Genomic DNA, 24,737 nt, shown 5'->3' on the forward strand with positions numbered 1-24,737 from the left:
ATGCAATTTTTTTTAGCGTTAACTCTTAATAAGTTCGACAACATAAATAACGTAACGTAAATTGTAAGACCAAAGGCATCGCACATAACGCGTTGCTAGTAGTAATATTCAAAAAGTACCCAAATACAAGTACAATAACCAACTACAGTATATAACTAAAGATTATTTCAAAAATATTAGAATAATTCTTGATACTTAGTTGATGATTAGTTGAGTCTGTGCTAGATGCTTATTATTTTATAGACTATAGAACTAAGTGTCAATTGTCAAAGTCAATAACCTTAAAGTTATTTTATTTTGTATTTATCAAATTGTCCCTTTCATTTGTTGTTTTCTGAAAATAATAATGTTATTAATCAATTATTGTTAAATATTAATACCGGAATTAAAACTCTCTAAAAATGGACGGTCCACCGGGCACGAACACAACTAACAATAGCGGGTCAATGGTACCGCCACCGGGAATGCCAAGCTTTCCCCCAATGCCTCCGCCAGGCCCAATGGCTCCTCCACCTGTAGGACCTCCTGGTACAATGCCGACTGTAAGTTCAACGAGTGGACAAAATATGCCACCGCCTGGAATGGGACCACCGCCAAGTATGATGGGCATGGGTCCGCCGGGTATGGGTCCCCCTCCACCACCTGGAATGGGACCCCCTGGTATGGGAATGGGTCCGCCACCAATGGGGCCTCCAGGCTTACCACCTCGAATGCCTCCTTCAATGATGTCTAGTATGAAAGGCAATTTTAATCAAACAATGGATATAGGCCCACCTGGTATGGGTCCACCCCCTAACATGGGGCCCCCTGGGATGGGTCCAAATATGGGGGCATGGGAAGGTCCACCAGGATGGGGTATGCAAGGGAGAGGAGATGGCCCACCGGGCTGGGAAGACCATGATGAGGATGGTGAAGATAATGATGAAGAAAATAGCGACAATGGCCTTTCTGGGCCTTCATTACCATCCTTGTTAACCATGAAGATAGATACTCCGGAAGAGTTTAGAAACAAACCACTAGCAGCAGTAGGGGGTGTGGTACTACCCAAAGCACTTGAAGAGGCTTTAGCATATAAAGATCAGAGACAGGCTGCATTGGGCGAACAAACTGAAAAAGAAATTGGTAATGTTGGTTTTATGAACTGTTTGTATTTTGTGTAGGTACATAATTGTAATATTTTGTTTTATTATCATAAAATTCACATTATAATGATTATCATATCTGGTAAATCTTAACCAGTTAGAAGTTAGAATATGTGAAACTTAACTGCAGATTACTGATTAAAATTGATATAGTACACCCAACTAGTATTACCTTAGTGGGTAGAATCATATTTGAACTTTCTTGAAACAAGTAACGACAGAAGCACATATCTATTTTGTTTCTTATATTGTGCTAACTTTACCATAAAAATACAGAAACCGAAAAGGAACCTGAGGTACCTCCGGCACCAGTAATTAGTTCTGAGTATGATGTTGAAGAAGATGGAGCTTCAGATGAAGAAAACATTCCAGAAGCCCCTTTACCACCAGTCATATCAAAACAGGAGGTAAAGATCACCCTTTAGCTTTTTAAAGTAGTACCAAAGGCCCATCCACAAAATGAGCTGAATCTCTTGACAAACAATTTGCTAGGATTTCCTCACACTAAGTTTTTGTAAATGACTGCCTTAACCACTAAATTTCAATTATATTATTCTGAAACAGTTCATTCAACTCATAAGTTTGAGTTTGTTATGTATGTTCATCTATCAAACTTATAATTACTATTGATTGTCCATTGGTCGAATTTCATCCGTAATTCATTGCTAATAAAATATTAGATGTCTTGATCTGAAAAATATGAAGAAAAATGAGGTTCAACTGGATAATACCTTGTGACCACTTCAGTTAAAGAATTCAAATGTATGAATGTTTCATATAAACAAATAAACATATATGGATGAAATATATTGTAGTTGTCGCACTACAATATATTTCATCAGACTATGATACATTTTATTATATATTTTTTTAATTTATATGAACTTTAATAGTGTCAAAATTCATAGACCTCCAAGTGCTTAATTTTGGTAAAAAACTGTGTGCTACTTTATACCCTTATAAAGAAACACATTAATGTATAAATGTTATGTTATAGGGGCAAGCTAATAAAGCCAATAAGAATAAACGCAAGAAGAAGAAGAAGAAGGCAGCGAAGCAGAAGCGAAAGGAGACAGAAAATAGAGAAGCAGACACTACAGATAAGGAAAGTTCTCAGAAATCTAGTGATAAAGAAAATGAGAAAGAAGCTGAAATAGAGTAAGTTTAACACTTTTATAAAACATAAATTAATATAAGTCTCTGTAAACCAGTTCCTTCCAAATCTGTAGTTATCAATTTGACTACCAAGAAGTAGTTGCAATTTTATTATCAAATTTTCAATATGTGTATGGTGTTATGATAAACAAGTACATTTAAATTTTCAGATATGTCCAAGAAAATATTCAATTCCATGAATTGGAACCAATGTATCGACAATTTCATCGTATTCTAGAAGCATTTAAAATCACAGAGAGGAAGGAAGAAATAAAAGAAGAATTTGGTAAAGATGCTCCCAAACCCAGTAGCAAGGTGCAGGAAAAGGTCACAGATCAATTTGCAGCCGATGAGGAAGCTGTTGAGGTGAGAATTGTTTGCATAATTGTAATCAGTGAGTTTATTACCAAGTTTCAATACTTTTCTGTTTTCAAAAGTAAAAAATAAATTACCAAGGCTTTGTAACAAGTATATAGACCTATTAAATGATTTATTTTAAGATCTTTATAATATTTTGACACTAAGAAGTATTACTGCTAATTCTCAATATGTCCAAATTTCAAATCGGCAGAAGCACGCAGCGGACGAAAAGGATCGTCTGTCGAAGCGCAAACTGAAGAAGTTGTCGCGTCTGTCTGTGGCGGAGCTGAAGCAGCTGGTGGCGCGGCCCGACGTCGTGGAGATGTACGACGTGACCGCGCGCGACCCGCGCCTGTTGGTGCAGCTCAAAGCGCACCGCAACACCGTGCAAGTGCCCCGACACTGGTGCTACAAGCGGAAGGTACACAAACCTCTTTGCGATAGCGATCTATTGTAGACACACAGATAATAAGGGTGTAAATTGTACCTCACATACAAGTTTCCTCACGATGTTTTCCTTCATAGGTGAGCACGAGATGAATTATAAAGACAAATTAAGCACATGAATCAGCGGTGCTTGCCTGGGTTTGAACCCGCAATTATCGGTTAAGATGCACGCGTTCTAACCACTGGACCATCTCGACCTGCCAATTATTAATATTAGTATTTTGTTTTAATTTATGTATTTTATTTTCTAGTATTTACAAGGCAAGCGTGGTATAGAGAAGCCTCCATTTGATCTGCCGGACTTCATCAAAAAGACAGGAATTATGGAGATGCGGGCCTCCCTGCAGGATAAAGAGGAGACGAAGACTCTAAAGGCCAAGATGCGCGAGCGCACGCGACCCAAGCTCGGCAAGATCGACATTGATTATCAGAAACTGCATGACGCTTTCTTCAAGTGAGTCGTTGAGATTTTGCTTTTAGTAAATAATTTGCATTCATATTTTAAAGTGTAATAAGCATTATAATTTATAACTTAGGAGAATATTAGAAACTTACTATTCAAGCGTTATGCAAATCGGGTATGTTATGGAATAATCGAAACTATCGGACATACATAATAGAAATCTATCCTAATAAATATTTAAATAAATAAATTTGTAAAATACTTGGTATCAAAATGCTATTTTCGTTTGAGTTTCTCTCTAGTATAGCACTATGGATCATTTTAAGCTAATTAATAATGACATAGTGAATCCAGGATGTTTTATAAATATAATGTGAAACTAATCTCCTGAGTTTTGCCGATATTAACAAGTAAATAAATTCTTCTAAAGCGATCATAAAATGGAATCTCCCAGAATTTCTGAATTTTTGATGCTTTAGGTCAAGTTTGAATACTAGACCAAATTAATCAGGTTTTTAGGACTAAAGAACCATTTGGAAACAATAATATAAGTGAATATGGTAAGTTACATCTTGTTGTTGTTGTTAAAATTTATCATTCATAGTTGATATGTTTCAAATTATTTTTATTTAACTTGTGTTATATTTTCCTATAGATGGCAAACAAAACCTCGTATGACCATCCACGGTGACTTGTATTACGAGGGTAAGGAGTTCGAGACCCGGCTCCGTGAGAAGAAGCCAGGTGATCTTTCTGAAGAGTTGCGCACTGCGCTCGGTATGCCCGTCGGTCCAGGGTCTCATAAGGTATAGTCTTTAAAACAATAATAACTTTACAATATAAAAAAACTATTTTTTATATTATAAATAAATATAATAATAGGATTCTGAATTCAGTTGTTGTCTCCTGAGACCGTAATTCACTGTCACAATATAATAATATTCTATGGTGTAGGTGCCGCCCCCATGGCTGATCGCGCAGCAGCGTTACGGGCCGCCGCCCTCATACCCCAACCTGAAGATCCCCGGACTGAACGCGCCCATACCGGAGGGCTGCGCCTTCGGCTACCACGCGGGTGGCTGGGGCAAGCCGCCCGTCGACGAGACGGGCAAGCCCCTCTACGGAGATGTCTTCGGCCACCAGAGTCTCGGCCAGGATGTAATTTATTTTGCCTTTTCAGCGTAAAAGTTTTAATCAAGAAAATTTTGCTATTATGCAGTCCCTCTTTTTGCTAAAAGTATGATTGTTAATCTCTCGTAAATTAAATATTAATAATCTAGATTTTAGTATAAATACATTTAGGAAATAAGCTTATGTACTACCATGTTTGTTCTCAGGATGCTGAGGATCTCGATATCGATAGGACAATGTGGGGCGAACTGGAATCTGAATCTGAGGAGGAGTCTGAAGAAGGTAATCTTTGCAAATAGTCCAAATAATGAAAACTATTTTACTACTGATAGAATGATAATTTGTATCGCATGGTATGTAATATATTTTTTTTTTTATGGTATAGGTTGGCGGACGAGCATATGGGCCACCTGATGGTAAGTGGTCACCATCGCCCATAGACATTAACGCTGTAAGAATTATTAACTATTCCTTACATCGTCAATGTGCCGCCAACCTTGGGAACTAAGATGTTATGTCCCTTGTGCCTGTAGTTACACTGGCTCACTCACCCTTCAGACCGGAACACAACAATACTGAGTACTGTTGTTTGGCGGTAGGATAACTGATGAGTGGGTGGTACCTACCCGGACGGGCTTGCACAAAGCGCTACCACCAAGTCACAAGTCACCAATCCCTTTATTGTTCTAACGGTACATGTAACCTCCACAGAGGAGTCGGACGAGGGCGAGAAGGGCGGCGAGGAGGTGTCGGCGGGCGTGGCCACGCCGGGCGAGGGGCTCGTCACGCCGCTCGGCATCAGCTCCGTGCCGCCCGGCGTCGAGACGCCCGACACCATCGAGCTGCGCAAGAAAAAGCTCGACTCGGATGTCGAGGGGTAGCTTTACTTTTATACACATTTAGTTACCACCAACCCGCATTGGAACAGCGTGGTGGAATATGTTCCAATCTCTCTCCTTAATGGAAGAGGAGGCCTTATCTCAGCAGTGGGAAATTTACAGGCTGTTACTTTACTTTACTTTTACATTTAGTTACAAGCTAACTCTTTAACTCATGGTCGAGAGACGATTTAAGAGTACAAGTTAAACAGGAGGAGTCGATCTGTTCAAAGCTTGGGTTAAATGTGGTGATAATGATAAAATAACTTTAATACTTCAGATATTATTTATATATGGATATATGTTCTATAGTACTTGTACTTTCGACTCCGATGTCGAGGGGTAGCTTTACTTTTATGCATATTTAGTTACGAGCTAACTCTTTAACTCATGGTCGAGAGACGATTTCAGAGTACAAGTTAAACAGGAGGAGTCGATCTGGTAAGGGATAAATGTGGGATAAATGTGGTGATAATGATAAAAAAACTTTTATACTTCAGGTAATCTTTATATATGGATATATGTTGTGTATCATGTAGTACTTGTAACAACTACATGCCTCAATATTTATTTTATAAACAATTACATCACTTATTTGACATTTAACATTGTTGTAAGGAATATAATTTATAATTATAAAATATCTTCTGTTACAGTGGTGATACACCAGCTTTATACCAAGTACTGCCCGAGAGACGCGTGGGGCTGACGGCCGGCATGATGGCTTCCACACACGTGTACGATATCAACGCGGCAAACCCCGGTATGAGTCAGCGGTTTCTATATAAATTACATATATTTATAAAAAAAAAATCGCAAGTTAGAATGACTTAGAATTTGTGATATTCTATATAATCCAGTAAATTTACTTAGCAACAACGACTTAGCTAATATGTGGGTCAAGTAGTGTCAGGAGCGAACAGAAAGTATAATAAACAGAAAGTATGGATTAGGATTAGGATTATGAGACAACATCACATACATTACTCTGATCCCAATGTAAGTAGCACTTGTGTTATGGAAAATCAGAAGTAACGACGGTACCACAAACACCCAGACCCAAGACAACATAGAAAACTAATGGTAATCTACATCGACTCGGCCAGGAATCGAACCCGGGACCTCAGAGTGGCGTACCCATGAAAACCGGTGTACACACCACTCGACCACGGAGGTCGTCAATATAATATATATAAATAGACTTAAACAATATAGTCGTACTGAAGGCTCGTGTGAGTGACGTGCGTGTGTGTGTGTGTGTGGCAGGCAAGCGCGCGGCGGCGGGCGCGGGCACGGGCGCGAGCAGCGAGGCGGGCGCGGGCGGCGTGGAGGTCACGCTGGACCCGTCCGAGCTGGAGCTGGAGCCCGAGGCCGTGGCGGCGCGCTACGAGCGCCATCTGCGCGAGCACCGCCCCAAGGGCCGCGAGGACCTGTCCGACATGTTGGCCGACCACGTCGCCCGGCAGAAGGTACGGCCGCTTCCTTCGAAACTACATAATAATAAATAATAAATAAATATGGGACAACATCACATACGTTACTCTGATCCCAATGTAAGTAGCTATAGCATTTGTGTTATGGAAAATCAGAAGTAACGACGGTACCACAAACACCCAGACCCGAGACAACGTAGAAAATTAATGAATTTTCTTAATCGACTCGGCCGGGAATCGAACCTGGGACCTCGGAGTGACGTACCCATGAAAACCGGTGTACACACTACTCGACCACGGAGGTCGTCACTAATTATTTGAGATCCTTATTTATTTGCAAATTATAACTTCGAAATATTTTTTACAGAACAAACGAAAACGGCAACAGAATACAGATTCCAAGCAAGCGAAAAAATACAAAGAATTCAAGTTCTAATCATATTTTTCTTAATTATAATAATAATATTGTAAGTATAATGATTGTGGTATTCATAGTGTATCTATGTCACTGGACCATAAAGTACCTAAAAATATATCTGTTGTCTTTTATTTTCTTTGAAAACCATTAAATTTAGTAATTATTATTAACCTATATAAGTAATCACAGATAATAATATGAATTTATGACATAAATATTGCCCACTTATATTATGAATCTAGACTTGTGGTCTAAAACTGTAACGAAGTAGGGCGATGCAGAGAAAGTACACCAAAGCTATATTATGATGAACATAGTCATAAATCATATGAAATTTATTAATTTTGACACATTTAAAATTAATTACGCATTAAACCTACTTGCATCTCAACGTTTATATTATGAGTATATGGGAATAGAGATCAATGTATATCAGAAATAAAAAAGGGCCTAGTCATAGGTAACCTTGTGTAACACCAATATCATTCAATTGATATTACATGATTTATGAATTAATTTTGTACATAAATAACGTTCATGTAAAATATAAATATAAATAATAAGTTTTGTGGATGTGATCAAGATAGTCCTTCGTGAGAGGCAAGTCGAATGGTGTGCAGAACCGCCACGCAAATATTTAAATGCGAAGCTCTTAATTTGCCTCTCAAGTCACGTCGTGAGCGGTGTCTTGGGCGCGAGTCAAAGAGACGAGTGGGTATAAGTACGTTGTCAGTGTTGTTAATAAAGAGTTTGCATAAATAGCAAATTAAGAATACTTGTAAAATAATAAAAAGATCAAAATACGCCCTTGAATAAGAAAAAACATAAAGAGACGCCTAAACTTACTAATTTCTTACGAATGTAGGAATTAATAATTAAAGAAAACCAGGCAAGCGTAAAGTAAATTATAATATCCTTCCGTTAATAAAATGTTTTTTTTTTTAATTCTTATAATAAATAAATATATTAAATGCCCAAAGATATTGTACGCGCAAGAGGAGTAGAGAGCAGCGGCGGGAAGGGCCATGATTACATTATGTTAGAATAGTGTTATTTACATTGTGGTACATTTTCCCGGACCAAAGTTTACTATTTTGAATCTATATGTGCTATTTCAGACTATATTATATCAACGCTTCATTCGAACTTGTTTAGTCGTTACAAATAGGTTTCCGCAAAAGATATTCGTCTACTCGATCTATCGATATATGATGTATATACAAGCTATAACACAGTAATATAAAATGTAAAGGTATATAGATACACTTTTATGTGTATTTTAGACTACATGTAAGCATTTGATTCTTTATGTTTTGGAAGGCACTGTGTATCACAACAAAGCGTCGACGTATATACATAAATGAAATAAATAATGTATATTATGTATAGGTATCACATGGGCTGAAAACTCCCGGGCCTGACAAATAAAAAAAAAGGTTGTTTTTGTTTAAAATTACCTATATTTACTAACGTAATTTCCATTAAGAAGAACACATTTACTCCAGCCGGTCCAATATTTCGATACCACTTTAAAACGATTTATCTTTTGCCTCAAAATAGGCCTCAGTTTCAGCGATATCCTCTTCTTTTGAACGAATTTTCGTCAGCTTACTAATCCGGTGGGCTATGTCGATGACTTTGGTTCTCTGGCGGATCGCCTCATTTCTGATGCGATCCCGCACAGAAACGCCGAGCAGAGCCCTTTCCATAGCACGCTGAGCGACTTTAAACTGGTGGACCAGCCTTGCCATGAGTGTCCATGTTTCGGTTCCGTATGTCATCACGGGTAGGACGCACTGGTTGAAGACTTTCGTCTTAAGGCACTGTGGGATCGACGGTGTAAAGATTCGACGTAATTTTCCAAACGCTACCCAACCTAGCTGAATTCTTCTACTCACCTCGTGCTCAAGGTTGTTTCTACCTAATCGCAAAGTCTGCCCAAGGTAGACATATTTTTGAACAACTTCGAGACGGTACCGTGTATCGCAATCGGTTCCGGTAGAACATGTTCATTAAACATGACTTGGTTTTATCCAAGTTCATCCGTAGGCCGATGCGCACAGAAGAATCTGCCAGATCGTTCAGCATCTGTTGTAGATCAGCGTTTCTGCCACGACGACGATGTCATCTGCAAATCTCAAGTGAGAGATGTATTCGCCATTGATGTTGATGCCACGTCCTTTCCAGTTCAGCGTCTTGAACATATCCGCCATTGCAATAGTAAACAATTTGGGGGAAATAACGTCCCCTTGTCTCACTCCTCGATGCGATGGTTTGGGATTTGTTTGCTGTTTCTGTACTTGGACGGAAAATACACTTATTTGTTCGGACTCCCTTAATGCTCGTAACAAGGCTCTTATCTTAAGGGACCGTGGGAACAGTGCTGCTGATTCGCTTCGCCGAAGAAGACCAGAAGAAGGGGTCTTCACTATGGATGTCTTCTCCTCCCGCCATAAGTGTCCCGGGGTTAAGGGTTTCTGTAGTTATGTAAGTCCCCTGAGAACTCCTTAGGAAGTGGCACCCCGCAGAGGTGAGCCTACCGTCAGGACGTCACAGTAGTATGCACAAACGATCTCGTGAGATCCTCCAAAAAGACGGAGTGGCTTTTTTAGCAGGTATACACCCCGCCTCCACCTCATGTGGTGGAAAAGTGGTATGCGTTTTTGCAGCGAAAAAAAAAGGGCGGCATCATAGGTATTGCACGCGGGCGACATACCAGCTAGCGGCGGGCCTGGTTGTGCTTTCGGGTGCTTTGGACGAGGTTCACCAGTTGCTATCCACACTGGATCCCCGTTTTATCTATTGTCATGTATCATTATAAAATTTTCGGTTTTTTACGTTTAAACATGGCCAAGCACTGCTCAGAATCATCAACACATTCTTGTTTTTGATCAACGGTGAGCAAACGCGGCACCTATTTTGAATAGAGCTTTCTCACAGTTAAATGCTCATGCAATATAGTCAATACGTTCGTTTGATATTTTTAAGATGTCAGCTAACTTACCCTTACTACTTTTCAATCATTCAAAACGATTATATGGATTTTTTTGACGCTTTATGTGTTAGCGCCTTATTTAGACGCCCACTACGTTCTGCATTATTGGTGGCTGTGCGACCTCGTTTGAAGTCAGCAAACCAACGTTTTATTACTGTTTCTGATGGAGCAGAGTCTTCATTACACTTTTCATGCCATTAATTTACCTGAATTAAATTTTTTCCCACCAAGAAGCAACATAAAATTGTTTTCAATCCATTGCTTTGAAATTAACAAGAGTAGCGTTACTGTTAGGATAGTAACTCACAAACTAATGAAAAGAATATCATGAAATTTAACGGCTGTCTTGTTAAGGTTATCACTACCCGAAAAAGATGTGAATCCAAAAAAACTAGCGCCATATATGTGTTAGCCCCGGGACTTTTCAGCCCATGTAATACTACATTTCCCGTACAAAAATGAATAATGCAGGGAAACTCTTGGAAATACAATTTTGGCGGTGTTCGAATCTATTTTCAGATCGTAAAAGAGAATGGAAAGTTACTCAACCAACTACGTTTAGTGGAGTTAGAAAGCATGGTCCGTGAAAACAGCTAGTAAGCGTTTACTGTTGAAATATATAATTCACAAACAAGATTCTAAGCAACAAATAACCTAAAATTATATATGTAATGTAATGAATAAATATATATACCAGTAGTACATATATAAAAAATATCAAGCATGGCTATATTTTTGTAGCTTTTTTATATGTAAATGATATTATATTTTTAAACGAGACACGCAGGATAACTTTAACTCAAAGTAATTAGGGAATGAAAGAATAGAAAGATAATGGTTACTTTTACATTAAAATTAATTTTCCCTTTCTTTAATGAAAATTTTTGAAGGTTCTTATTAATTGAGAAATCAAATGGAGTTCTGGCACAAATATGTGTACAATAGGGTTTAATTTTAGAACCTCATCTGTTTTATGACTGTTCAATTATCTTTAATGAAAAGTATATTAGAGAGAAAAAAAGAAAACCAAATAAAAGATTGAGATATATTTTCAGTCATAGATGCGGATCTAATTGAATGGAATATGTTCAAAAATTTAATTTATTACATGATATTCAAACAGTACCGAAGTAGGCGTATATAGAGATAACTTCTATAAACATACGTTGATATTTATTATATACATATAAACAATAATTATACTTTTACATTGTTATAACCTAGATGTACTCATGTAAATTTTCCTGTAGCAAAAGGCTATTTTTATTTATTTATTATTTTTTTAATGGATGGATTGATTTAATAATAAATTAATAATATAAACAGACTATTGAAGTTTTTATTTTTTTAGTATTGGTAAATTTATTAATAGCTCCGTATTCCGTAACTGGCAACCCAGTTTTTATGTAGTTGGACTGGACTTCGTACTGTGAATTACAAGTTTTTGTTTTTATTAATTAAATATTAAGAGTAATTAAGTTTAGTTTTTAATATTAAAAATAAAATGTCTCGTGTACTAGTTGGTGTTAAGAGAGTTATTGATTATGCGGTTAAGGTAAGCTTAATAAGGGTTCAAAGGTTATACTTGTTATTCTTATATGATATTACAAATATATTTCAGTATAAAAAACCTAAAGATACAAATTTTTGCTTAAGATAATACCTTTGAACTTAAACAACCCCTTTATTTTTCTTAAAAACTTGTACTATGACATTGAACTTGACCTGAAAATTTTTCTTTATGTTTATGTGGTATATTCAATTTGATGAAAATAATAATTTTTTTAGATACGTGTGAAACCAGACAAGTCTGGGGTGGTAACGGATGGCGTCAAGCACTCAATGAATCCCTTTGATGAGATTGCAGTGGAAGAGGCTGTAAGGATGAAGGAAAAGAAACTGGCTAGTGAAGTCATTGCAGTATCCTGCGGCCCGGCACAGTCTCAAGTATTTAAACATTAGGATTTACCTAATATAACTCCTTCCTCTCTATAACCATAAATTTATATTTATCAATCTAAACATTATGTGTAAAAAATGTTCATGATAACTATTAAATGGTAGTATTCATATTATATAATTAAAATAATTATTATTATTATCATTACAGGAAACGCTTAGAACAGCATTAGCAATGGGAGCTGATAGGGCTATACACGTAGAAATTTCAGGACCTGAGTATGAAACTTTGCAACCCCTACATGTTGCTAAGATATTAGCCAAACTCTCACAGGATGAGAAGGCGGACTTAATCATAGTTGGGAAACAAGTAAGTCAAAGTTTCATATATGATAGCATTTTTTTATTATAGAATAATTTATGAAGAATATTGTTTTTTAGGATAATATTAATTGTATTTTATCTTTTAGGCCATTGATGATGATTCCAACCAAACAGCACAAATGACGGCAGCCCTCCTTGACTGGCCACAGGGCACATTTGCATCTAAGGTATCATTTAATTCTATCATTATTTTCATTTATGAACACATTTTATATGTAACCAGTATAAATGAGCATTTAATTAAGTAAATAGGAAAAAATCTAATAAGAATAGCTGAATTATCTCTTCTGTTTGATTTGTGTTTAGATAACCTTATGATAATAATTTTTGTTAAGTAACCTAAAAAATAAATTAGATAACTCATGTTTATATTGAAAGATAATGTAATTGTATTTCAAATATGTATTTTAAGACTTTTTGTTTGTATTTTAAATATTTGTAACCTTTTATTCACTAAATCCACATTTCATCATATAAAATAATTATGCCTTAATATATTGTTTTGCTGGAAACAGATTCATATTATTGTGGTAATGATTTACAGATAGAAAAGTCAGATGCTGGGCTGACAGTGACCCGCGAAATTGATGGTGGTTTGGAGACAGTCAAAACTAAAATGCCAGCTGTAATTAGTGCTGATCTTAGGTTGAATGAACCTAGATACGCAACACTGCCTAATATCATGGTAAATAATGTTCCAATTTGAACTGTCCTCTATTCTTGATAGTTTTCATTAGTATAATAATTACTTATTTTTGTTTACAGAAAGCTAAGAAGAAGCCGATGAAGAAAGTTAGCGCTAAGGACCTTGGAGTAGACTTAGCCCCTAGAATCAAAGTTGTCAGCGTGGAAGATCCCCCAGTGAGGCAAGCTGGCTCCATCATACCTGATGTTGACACCCTTGTCGCTAAACTCAAGGAAGGAGGTCACATTTAAAACCACAGTAAACTACTATCCTGTTTATTTCTCTGTCTAGTAATGTAAAGTCATTTTGTACATGGTTTTTTGAATGTAGATCTATATATTTGTTAAATATATTTTGTCAAGTTACAAAGATATTTTATTTTCGTTTAATTCAATTAATCAAATATCGTTATTTTTACAAATAGTCTAGAATAATTTTAAATTTTCAGTACTCTACTTACATAGCAATATCTACACAGTTTTACGTCCAGAGGGGTGTTGGTAGTCATTTTAATTTTAAAAAAAAACATGTATTATTACATAATTTTAATAACGCATGTCTTGAATTATGAATTGATTAATTAAAAAAAGATGCAAATAATATTTTATCCATTTTTCACACATCTGAATGTAAAACTGTTAAAGATAACAAAATATTTATACCAAAAGCCTGCTTTCAGCTATGCTCAATAACCTGCACAAGTTCACACAAGTTATTCTCAGAATCACACACAGATACATGATTACATGTCGACACTGCCCAATCTCTACACTATAAAATACTTAATGAACACAAAAAGTTGAAATATACAGTCTGAGGAATGAGGGCTCTCATATAAAAAATTGAAATTAAGTAACTAGTAACACGATTCGCCGCTATAAGGCTCGTACCACACTATCTTCCCCTCGAGACAGCCGGTGACGAGGAGATGGTGCCTGGGACTGAACTTCGAGCTGACGACGAGGTCCTGGTGTATGCCGAGGCTTTGCCCGACGTCCACCATTTGAGTCGGTCCGTCAAAGTCTTGTACGCAGTGGGACAGCTCTGCGCAGCGGTCGTTGAGGGCTAACAGGCGCATACCGCGACCGAACGGCGAGCACACCAGCCGACCATCGGCAGAAAAACAGAGTTCCTGTCAAATATATCAATTTTTTAATAGATATAGAAAAAAAATTATCGAATAAATAAAATTATTTTTTGTATTCAGGAGCTATAGTCTATGGTAGAGATATATAGTAAGTTATTTGTCAAGAAATTGTAATTATTAAAATATATAAAAAATTGAGATGATTTCGATTATGAAAATTCATAATCGGACTCAATCTACAAAGGATATCATATAAAAACGAATGTTTTTTTTTTATAACAGTCTGTGGTGTAATTTAGAATAGATATAATCAATCATATAAACCTTTAATTAGCGGACTAGGAACTGACGAGACGGCGAGAGTATTAAATCAAGAAGCATAAATAATACCAAAGAGGGTTGGCGTCGGGCCAATGCTGCAAAATTTTTGCAGTGTTATGAAACATCCATAACAGTATTATAAAATATATTTTTAGCTTTTTACCGTTATGGACTTTTGGATATTTAGGGACATTAAGATTGTTGTATTACCTTTGTAGACATGAGCAATAAAATAATTTCATAATGCGCTTGTATCATGACTGTTCTGTTTTCTTATCTATATCTTAATTTGGGCTGAGATGGCCCAGTGGTTAGAACGCGTGCATCTTAACCGATGATTGCGGGTTCAAACCCAGGCAAGCACCACTATATATATGTGCTTAATTGTGTTTATAATTCATCTCGTGCTCGGCGGTGAAGGAAAACATCGTGAGGAAACCTGCATGTGTCTAATTTCATCGAAATTCTGCCACATGTGCATTCCACCAACCCGCATTGGAACAGCGTGGTGGAATATGTTCCAAACCCTCTCCTTAATGGAAGAGGAGGCCTTATCTCAGCAGTGGGAAATGTACAGGCTGTTACTTTACTTTTACTACTTTTTTTATCCTAATTTTTATTTAATATGACAAAATGCCATTTTAAACGGACGAATAATCGTGTAGCATCTGACGGTAGTAACGGAGGTGTGTGGGTACCTTAATGAAACCCTTCCCCTCGTTGGTCTCCTCGACGTAGTAGAGCAGTCGGTCGCGGTTCTGTCGGATGTAGTGCGGCGTCTCCTCGTCCTCGCACGAGCTGGAGCTCTCGCGCCGCGGCGTCTGGCCGGACGTCGACGGTAACGTGCTTGACGTTACAATAATAAAATTACGTCAAAACGAAATCTTCCTATAGTTACAATTAATTCATCTAAATGTGTTCAAGGAAAGAATAGTTCATTTTAACAATGCATTAAGTATTTTGTCTTGAATGGGTGAGATGTACTTAGGAAATTATTAGACAAAAAAAAAAATACCTGTTGCCTGTAAAGTCGGTATACGGGCGAAAGTTTTACGTGATAACGACTTTGAGTGGTAAAATAATTTTAATGTGAATATTCATTCGTATAGTAGGAAGAAGGATGAAATAATAGTAACAATTTAAAACATTTATTTAATTAAATTCAAAAACAACGACTTATGTCTGTCTCTCTCGCTCTTAGGCGGGCTAACCATGCCCGAGTGGAAGGGACGCGTGCCTCTCACTCGCTCTCATTGTGAGCGCATAACGTGAGCGGAGCGTAACGCAGTTTCTTGAAGTGTCACCCGGCAAACCAATTTATAAGACGTTGTCACGTCAATAATTTGTGTTTTAAGTAAAGTATAATCAGCTTTGACAGCTTACCTGTCATCGGGGGGCGAGCGCGCGTGCGCGGCGGGCAGCGCGGGCGTGGCGCTGAGGCGCGGCAGCAGGCGCGCGGGCGCGGCCCGCAGCGAGCGCGCGCGCAGCACGCCCGGCGGCGCGATGCCCGTGTTGATGCCCATGATGCGCTGCATGTTGAAGTTGCGCCCCACCTGACCTCTGCGCGACACTCACTACTGTACTGGCCGCCGACACAATCAGTAAAAGTAAAGTAAAAAAGTAAAGTAACAGCCTGTAAATTTCCCACTGCTGAGATAAGGCCTCCTCTTCCATTAAGGAGAGGGTTTGGAACGTATTCCACCACGCTGTTCCAATGCGGGTTGGTGGAATGCACATGTGGCAGAATTTCGATGAAATTAGACACATGCAGGTTTCCTCACGATGTTTTCCTTCACCGCCGAGCATGAGATGAATTATAAAGACAATTAAGCACATATATATAGTGGTGCTTGCCTGGGTTTGAACCCGCAATCATCGGTTAAGATGCACGCGTTCTAACCACTGGGCCATCTCAGCTTACCTCCATGATTGATACAATCAGTACAATGTATATTTTAAACTATTCTACGAAGGCGGACGAGCGACCGGTCATCTTCGCTCAAGGACGCTGGCACTGCAAGACGTTTTAGCCACTTCTTATACCGTCTATGCGATGGCGATCTTGGGATCAGATGTTATGTATCGTGTGCCTCCCACATTGGACACTCCCTCATCGGCCCACAACATCGCGGTCTAAAGTAACAACACCTGTTTAAAGCGGAACGGGAGACGATCGATCGCTAACCGTTGAATCGATGAAACCTGTTAATGTGAGCGAATTAAACAAAACTACAACGAATTCGTCCGATCAATTATCTCGTTACAATTTACTGTCATGCACTAACTAGTCTGTGTGGCGTTACCTGCTGTACATCTCTTGGAGCATTCGATGTTGTTTGATAGTAATAGACGCCTCCCACACGTCATTCTGAATACTCGACAGGCCCTGGACAGAAACAGATATCTCTTCACGCTAATCATACAAGTAAAGACATATCGTTAAATATTTCAGGTTGTGTATTTGAATCTCGTTCTTAATACCCCGAAACTGAAATATACAAAAGATATCAGCAATCAACAAATCATAGGATCCAGGGCCGGCTAGTACACGAATTTGAAATATTGGATTTTGAGTCAGCTCAGGAACGTTTTGACTTCAATAATTTCTTACATACTTTTATCAAAAAAAGATTTAACTAAATGAGTATAGACTACGATGTCTGTTTGATAATTAAAAAAATAATTAAAAAAACGTTCAAACAATGTCAAGCATAATATGAATTTGCATTTGAGGTTTTATTACATTTTCGTCTCATAGCAGTTACATTAGTACGCGATGGTCTAGTCCGGCCCTGCCAGTGCGCTCACATGAACAGTTTCATCAACTCACCGGCGCGAGTCGGGGCGCGCTGGGCCCGGCCTCGGGTGCCTCGTCGTCCCGGTCGCGCTCCCGTCTTGCACTGTCGGTCGATCTGACGCGATATTCACGTTTTAATAATTATTAAGCACGAAATATTGTCCGAAAGCGAACTTTACGTCTGAATTTAGATCTGCAAAGAAGCGATTGCTATACGGGGCTGACTCGACATTTGGACACGGAAACAAAATACGTGTCATATAATCACGCTTCTAAATAATTAATTTTAAATGCAATCAAGAGCGCTCGTAATTATACCATTACTAACAGGCGATGAATTTATTGTATTATGTTCTTTATTTTGCCTATTCTGTGCGTCGCGAAGAGGAAGTATCCAAGAGAGGAATAAAAAGAGGTAAAATATCAATGCATATTAATAATGAATACAAGTACAATTACTGTCGTAAAGAAGCAAGGCTAACTCAAACTCAAATAACTTTATTCAATATAGAAGCATTACAATTTCTTATTGATGGTCAATTAAAACACTACCACCGGTTCGGAAAGAAAATACATTGACCTGAGAAGAACCGGCGAAAGAAACTCAGCGGGTTCAATTCATTCGAAAATAATAATAATAATAAAATATGTGGTGAGGTATCGTGAATAGGAATGGCGCGACTCACGGGCGAGCGGGCGCCACGGAGGCGGGCAGCGCGGGCGGCACGGCGGCCATGGGGCGCGGCTGGCGGTAGGGGCGCGCGCGGGGGCGGGCGCGGCGGCGCGGCGCGGGCCGGCGCGGCGGCGAGCGCGAGCGCGTGCCCTTGTCCGCCAGCTCGGCGCCCGCGTGCGCGCCCGCCTGGATGTCGTGGATGCACGACCACTGCGCACGCGCACAGGAAGCATTAAAACTTTATTTCACGAAGTTGAAAAGGTATAGCATATGTAAGTTAAGCTTCATGAAAGACAATGACTGTTATTAGAACAGAATGGAACAGTCAACGTCGAACGATATATTACCACGCCGTCGGCTCAACTCGATAAACGAATCGATTAAGCAATCCCAAAGGATCGCAATGTATGCTTTTCATTAAAATTTCATAAAATTAACCAAAGCTTAGTTTTATAGAAGAAATTATGAATTGAAGTCGACTGTACCATTCTTCCTTCGATTTTACTTAACATATTTAATTGTAAAACACTTAAACTATGAATAAAATAGAACAAATCATAACGTCATAACTTTCAATGGCAAGAGTCGTAACGAATAAACAAACTTCAGATTTACATATCTTTTCATATTTACTTTAAGATCTTATTTATTATGCACTACGCACAGCTCTTGATTGGTATATTTATCATACAGCACACCCACTTCATACATATTTATATTATATCTACTGTAACTTTACTTCTTATGGTTCGTTAACTTAAAAGTGCTAATTTTCCACGAATACCACGAACTATTTCGATCTCGATGATATCAAGTAAATGCAAGTTCAAACTAATTTATTTATCTCTACTGCTCCTGACATTGAAATTGACTATTAACACCATCATTAGGAGCATAATATACATGAGATTATCCTATAAAAAGTCCTCTTAAGAAAATGACATACCTCAGATCTGTCATCGTGACTTATATTTCTACTTAACGCACACCAACCCTGTGGATGGATCTGTAAAAAAAATATGAAATAACTTATTATATACAATATAAACATTTAGTACGCTTTTTAAAAGTATATAGCGATTCCTACAGTACCATGCGCACCAATGTTAAATTATCGGCGTATATTTTCAAAAATTTTCTTTTTTTACTTATTTTTCTTTTTTCACATGTGTAAATAAATAAGTGTATGTAGGTGTGCGTTAGATGCTGGTCATCTCTATTAGCATCTAACGCACACATAGTCATTTTGTAAGTATCAACATCACTATGCACGCACGCTAAAAATGATGGTAGGGTGAGCTTTCGTAACTTAATAGATATTTATCAATATAATCTATATTTTGCAAGTATTCACTTTGTATCAAATCAAATCAAAATTAACTTTTTTAAAGTGGGCTTTTACAAGCACTTTTGAACCGTCATTTAACAATTAAGTGAAGCTACCACCGGTTCGGAAAGTAGATTCTACCGAGAAGAACCGGCAAGAAACTCAGTAGTTACTCCTTTTCAACATTTAAAAAAATACAGTCATGTCAGTTAATAAAATTATTTAAATTAATATATCCTGCCTGGAAGTCAACATGTATTAATTCCACACTTTTTTATCACCTTCAAAATCTTGTATTGAATAATATGCCTTTTTTACCAATGTATTTTTTACAAACGATTTGAATTTACGAAACGGCTAAGTTAAAAATGTCACTTATAAGTTACGATAACCAACTTACAGACGCGATATGTTTACACGTTACTAGTAACAAAACTTATATCCTTTAAATGTTAATAATATAGAATGTCACAATCACCTTCTGACATTTCACGATCGTGTTCTACTGTGAGTTTGTTTAGTCTGTGAGTCAGTTTAGAGCTCTGCAGATTTCAAAGAATTACTAATTTGCCATTTTGGTTCAGCGTACAACTGGGAGAAGTTACTACAATAGTTTAAAAGTTATGGATAGAACTCACGCCATTTACGACTTTGTGTACCATTGAACTATACAAGTTTGGCTTAATCAGTATTAGTATCATCATCACAGGTAAAATATAATTATACTAGTCCCTGAAGAAAACTTATACGAATCAAATTTACTGTCTCATAACAAACGTATGACTTATGTCGTCCATGTATTTTTACAACTTTTTATTTATTTTCATTTCTTATCATGTTTTTCATTCTTCAATGTTGCAAGTTAATAAAAATATTCATATCTCTACTTGAATCAGGAATATTTTTATAGAAACACTACACTTTTGAGTGTCATATCGTATCTTGTCAGGGTAAAACATAAATCTACCGCCGTTTCGAAATATAGACTTTTACTAAGAAGTTCCGACAAACTAAGTAATTACTCTTTTAAAAAAATTAACACAGTTATACCTATTAATAAAAGGTAACGAATTATTTATTTGCGTGAATATCAACGAATACACGTTGGTATTTCTTTATCATCTATATGAATTTAAATTACAGTTCCACTCGACTGACTATAAAGTTAAAAAAAAAAAACAAAAGGCTAATTTTTAAAAATGTTATCTTAATGTAAACTTTTTTACTCTGTACCCAAAACCGGGAACTAAGTATACCGATATTTATTAATTCCAATCAAAACATTGTTCATTATTTACCTGCAGTGCGCTGACGACCTCAGCATCGTTGCCATCAGGAAAATCTGATACGAACTCGACCCTGTTTTCTGTGCGCTTAAGGTCAAACAAGTGATCGTACATTGCCGCGATTGGTATCAACTGTTGGCTCATTTGCATCAGTCTGTATAGATTTGGCTGAAAGATATTACAAATATTTTATAAAAAGAAAAACTCATTCTAAATTTAAAATTGATCATAAACTGCATGCTTTTATTAATATATTTTGTTATCTTGATGCAAGTAATGAGCTATGCTGCCTTGAATAATTTTTTTTATAATCTCTACGTAGTATAAAAAACAGGTGTTAATTAAAATAATGCAGCTATCAGTAATAAGAGGAAGATTTTTATTATTAATATTATAGAAGAAAGTAAAAAACCAACTTTCATGGCCGAAAAAAAATAAGACCTTTTATATCTTTTTATTTTCGTATATTCCCTAAGCCCTTTTCAAGTCCGGACTTGTTACCAGTAAATCAAATAGGAAAGTATCGTGCAATTAAACTTAAAAAAAATACGTTTTAAGTTACAAACCGATTTTTTTTACACTCACTTTAAATCCATGTAAGTGTTGAGCCAACGTTGACAGGTTCAAATCGTGAATAATGACAAGCAATCCTCCGGTAGTGCACATCACCATCTGCCTCGCGTCCGGCGACAGCCTACACCTCATCAAGCCGGACGCGTGGAATACTCTTTGGTATACGAGATTAAATTCTGTGTAAGAATTTATATCCCACGTATATATGCTGCCGTCCAATCCGGATGTCACGAGTAATTTGTCTTTTACTGAGAACTCGATGTTTTTCACCCAGTTCGAGTGTCCTAAGAGAGAGCGTATTTTTTTCTTTAAGTTCCTAACATCCCATAACGCAATGGTTGTGTCATCTGAACACGTTGCAAACATTCTACCGTCGAGGAATCTGAAATATAAATATATATCGTTATTAAAAATACAATATGTACACAAGGTTTTTCACGCAACTGTGTCTGCATTCAGTTATGATTTTTTCGCAATAGTAGTGCTAAAAATCTTATCTTTTTATGTTATAGTTTGGTGGACGAACAAATGGGCCCTCTAAAGTGGTCACCGCCGCTCATAGACAATGGCGTTGTAAGAAATATTAACCATTCCTTACATCGCCAACGCGCCACAAAAATTGAGAATTAAGATGTTATGTCCCTTACACTGGCTCACTTACCCTTCAAACCGGAACACAACAATACTGAGAACTGTTGTTTGATAGTAGAATTACTGATGAGTTTATGGTACCTATCCAAACGGGCTTATACAAAGTCTTACCATACGGCCAAACAGCAATACTGAGTCTTTGTCTTAAGATTCGAAGCATGAGTCAACCAGCATAAAACAGATACAAGTGACATAAAATCTTTGTTCCCATTGTTTCCCAAATTATCTCAAAGTATGCTTAATTTTTCTTGCCAAAGGTCATGGGCGGCTAAACTTACTTTGTTACTTTTTTAAATTAAAAGAATAAAAGTAATTTATTTTTGTATTAATAATATTAGAGTAATTTTAGGGATGTTTAAGTGCGTAAGTGCGCAAGCAACAACACGAATCGACCGAAAACAGTTTAGGCTCAGGGCTGTACAATGGGCTATAATGATTATTGGCTTGCAAATTGCAATAAGACTTTCCTAGCGAATAATATATGGAATTAGTTAAGCTTGTATGTGTGTAATGATTGTTTTACAATGCACTTAGTGAATTGATATCAAATTTTGTTAAATAATTTGTCTATTGTATAATAATTGTAATTTAGTTAATTTAATTATTCCTATATCACTGTAAGAAATGTTACTTATGTTTAAATATTTTTATAACATATAAAATGGTATAAAAATAATTAAACATAAGTCTTGTTGGTCTAGTGGCTATAAGGCCTGAGATTTCAAGCTCCAAGATTCAAACCCTAAGTGGAAAAGATTCCATGTGGCTAATAATGTTATTGAATTAAAAGCATCCATTAAAATTGTTTTAATTTACTTGTGCTGTGGTTTTGTGCTGTGAAAAATCGTGATATACCATTTTATTTTACATTTGATGAGCCTAACTGAATAAAATACTGTTTCAAAAAGTGACTTGTAGTTGAAAACTTTTAACATATTTTTAGAGGAACACTGACAATGACAAATTAATTAAATTAAAACAATGACATACTAGCAAGCTCATTTATTAAGATATTATTTACAATTACTAACTAACTTGTTTTAAAATGGGTTGTTATGACAAGATATACTACTACAAATGATGAGACATATTTTTTTGGAATGCCTATTTGAACGGAGATAACTTATACCCAAAGATAAAGTATGTTTCACAAAAGGTCTTAGTATATAATATAGTCACTTAAGTAACTGAATGCGGATATGATTTTTTTGTATTATTATAAAACAAAATGATAACTCACTTAACACAATTGACACAGTCTGAATGCGCTCCATTTACCGAGTGAATTCTCTGATGTGTTAAAGGATCAAATATCTGTATTGATTTCTTCTCACACGCTGCAACTAGAAGAGAACTGATAAAGAAAACATATTACATAGAGTTATAATAATTAGATGGTTTAAGAATTATCAATTATGATTTTAATTATGGATTATAAAAATAAATATAACTTTAAAATTAAAGGATGTAATAAAGATAAGAAACAAGTAGCCATTAGCTATAATCAAAACAACGGAAACTAATCATGAAGTATTGCTTGTATTTAAGATATGAAAGAAGGACACATCCTTTTTGTTATTAAAATGTTGAATAAATATTCTTACAGATGTCTATAAAACGGTAACAGAACTATTACTTAAGTATTAGAAACATAGACATATGGCCCTATTGTATAGCAAATTATGCATATAATATATAATTATAAATTGGTGTCAATAAATTATATACTATTTATAAAACTATTTCTGATATAGATACAATGGAAGTAAGTTAAACATTTATCGCTATAATATTATAACAATGTTATTTATAAATATTTGATATGAAAATTTAATGATTTAATTAAGTTATTCAGACACAAGGATATTTTTTAATGAATACAATATAAGTTCAGGAGATAAAAGCTTGATACAAGTTTGTATTTAATAGAGTTTCTTTTGTTTTGCTAGTATAATGTTTACTTCTAATCTCTAATTACTTGTTTGACAGAGTACAAATAATAATCATGTCAATGATATATATGATGTATTGTCTTCTTGTTATATAAATAGAATGTCAATTAAACCTAAATCAAGGTTGACTTGAATTTTACTTACCCTTCCGGGGAGAATTCAAGGTTGAATACGCCACCGGTAGGAAGAGCATTCGCCTGCTCACAGTCCCATGAAGCTATAGGCTTCATACCACAGTACAGGCTGCGCGCCATTGCATCGCTTGCTCCCACCGGATTTTCGAATCCACTCTCTCGGCGAAGTAGCCGATAAGGGCTGTACGCTGAGTACTTCGCCATGAAGGAACTATCTCTTATGGTTTTAGTGCCCATTTTGATAATTTAACAACGACACCGATTTCACGCTATCTTAATATTTAAGTACAAAACATATCACACAAATATAAGTATAACTAATACGTCTCTCAAAATTTAGACCTGCAATGTTTTTTCCGCATTAATATTAGTAAAAATAATCAATGCAGGTAGCACAAAATGTAGAACATATACCACAGACTGCAGCAGATGCTTTAAGGCTTTAAATAGCAGCTGTCAGATGCTATAACAGCTGACAGATATACTTTCTTCATGTTTACCTTTTAGTTCAATAATGTTAATGTTAGCATTTTTCGTCTATGGTTCGAAATACAGATTCAATAAAAGAATGAAACGCTATATTGTTATAATAATTTTTGTTGTCTT

General features: G+C 36.5%; 3 protein-coding genes across 5 annotated transcripts; 2 read left to right on the plus strand and 1 right to left on the minus strand.

Annotated features, from left to right (window-relative positions):
* The first annotated feature begins 257 nt into the window (after window positions 1-257).
* Window positions 258-7,484, plus strand: LOC124538380 (splicing factor 3B subunit 2). The gene is made up of 13 exons (XM_047115424.1): window positions 258-1,122; window positions 1,419-1,549; window positions 2,140-2,300; window positions 2,468-2,663; window positions 2,869-3,078; window positions 3,356-3,558; window positions 4,163-4,313; window positions 4,462-4,665; window positions 4,845-4,920; window positions 5,350-5,515; window positions 6,173-6,279; window positions 6,783-6,985; window positions 7,317-7,484. The coding sequence occupies exons 1-13, from the start codon at window positions 402-404 to the stop codon at window positions 7,383-7,385; spliced, it is 2,598 nt and encodes an 865-aa protein (XP_046971380.1). The 5' UTR covers window positions 258-401; the 3' UTR covers window positions 7,386-7,484.
* Window positions 7,485-11,732: 4,248 nt separating this feature from the next.
* Window positions 11,733-13,695, plus strand: LOC124538315 (electron transfer flavoprotein subunit beta). The gene is made up of 6 exons (XM_047115345.1): window positions 11,733-11,917; window positions 12,151-12,309; window positions 12,473-12,631; window positions 12,732-12,812; window positions 13,190-13,330; window positions 13,411-13,695. The coding sequence occupies exons 1-6, from the start codon at window positions 11,867-11,869 to the stop codon at window positions 13,579-13,581; spliced, it is 762 nt and encodes a 253-aa protein (XP_046971301.1). The 5' UTR covers window positions 11,733-11,866; the 3' UTR covers window positions 13,582-13,695.
* Window positions 13,590-24,616, minus strand: LOC124538314 (DDB1- and CUL4-associated factor 10). 3 transcript variants are annotated; one of them, XM_047115344.1, is made up of 11 exons: window positions 24,142-24,616; window positions 23,286-23,399; window positions 21,407-21,776; window positions 20,834-20,989; window positions 19,155-19,214; window positions 18,222-18,418; window positions 17,569-17,650; window positions 17,042-17,124; window positions 16,122-16,315; window positions 15,437-15,584; window positions 13,590-14,462 (listed from the first exon to the last, which is right to left on the minus strand). In XM_047115344.1, the coding sequence occupies exons 1-11, from the start codon at window positions 24,366-24,368 to the stop codon at window positions 14,396-14,398; spliced, it is 1,698 nt and encodes a 565-aa protein (XP_046971300.1). In that variant the 5' UTR covers window positions 24,369-24,616; the 3' UTR covers window positions 13,590-14,395. The 3 variants fall into 3 exon arrangements, with proteins under 3 accessions (XP_046971300.1, XP_046971298.1, XP_046971299.1); XM_047115342.1 differs by having other exon boundaries at window positions 16,122-16,298; window positions 24,142-24,615; XM_047115343.1 differs by lacking the exons at window positions 17,042-17,124; window positions 17,569-17,650 and having other exon boundaries at window positions 16,122-16,298; window positions 24,142-24,614.
* Between the last annotated feature and the right edge of the window lie 121 nt (window positions 24,617-24,737).

Source organism: Vanessa cardui, chromosome 20 (genome assembly GCF_905220365.1).
Source record: "Vanessa cardui chromosome 20, ilVanCard2.1, whole genome shotgun sequence".
Lineage (NCBI taxonomy): Eukaryota > Metazoa > Arthropoda > Insecta > Lepidoptera > Nymphalidae > Vanessa > Vanessa cardui.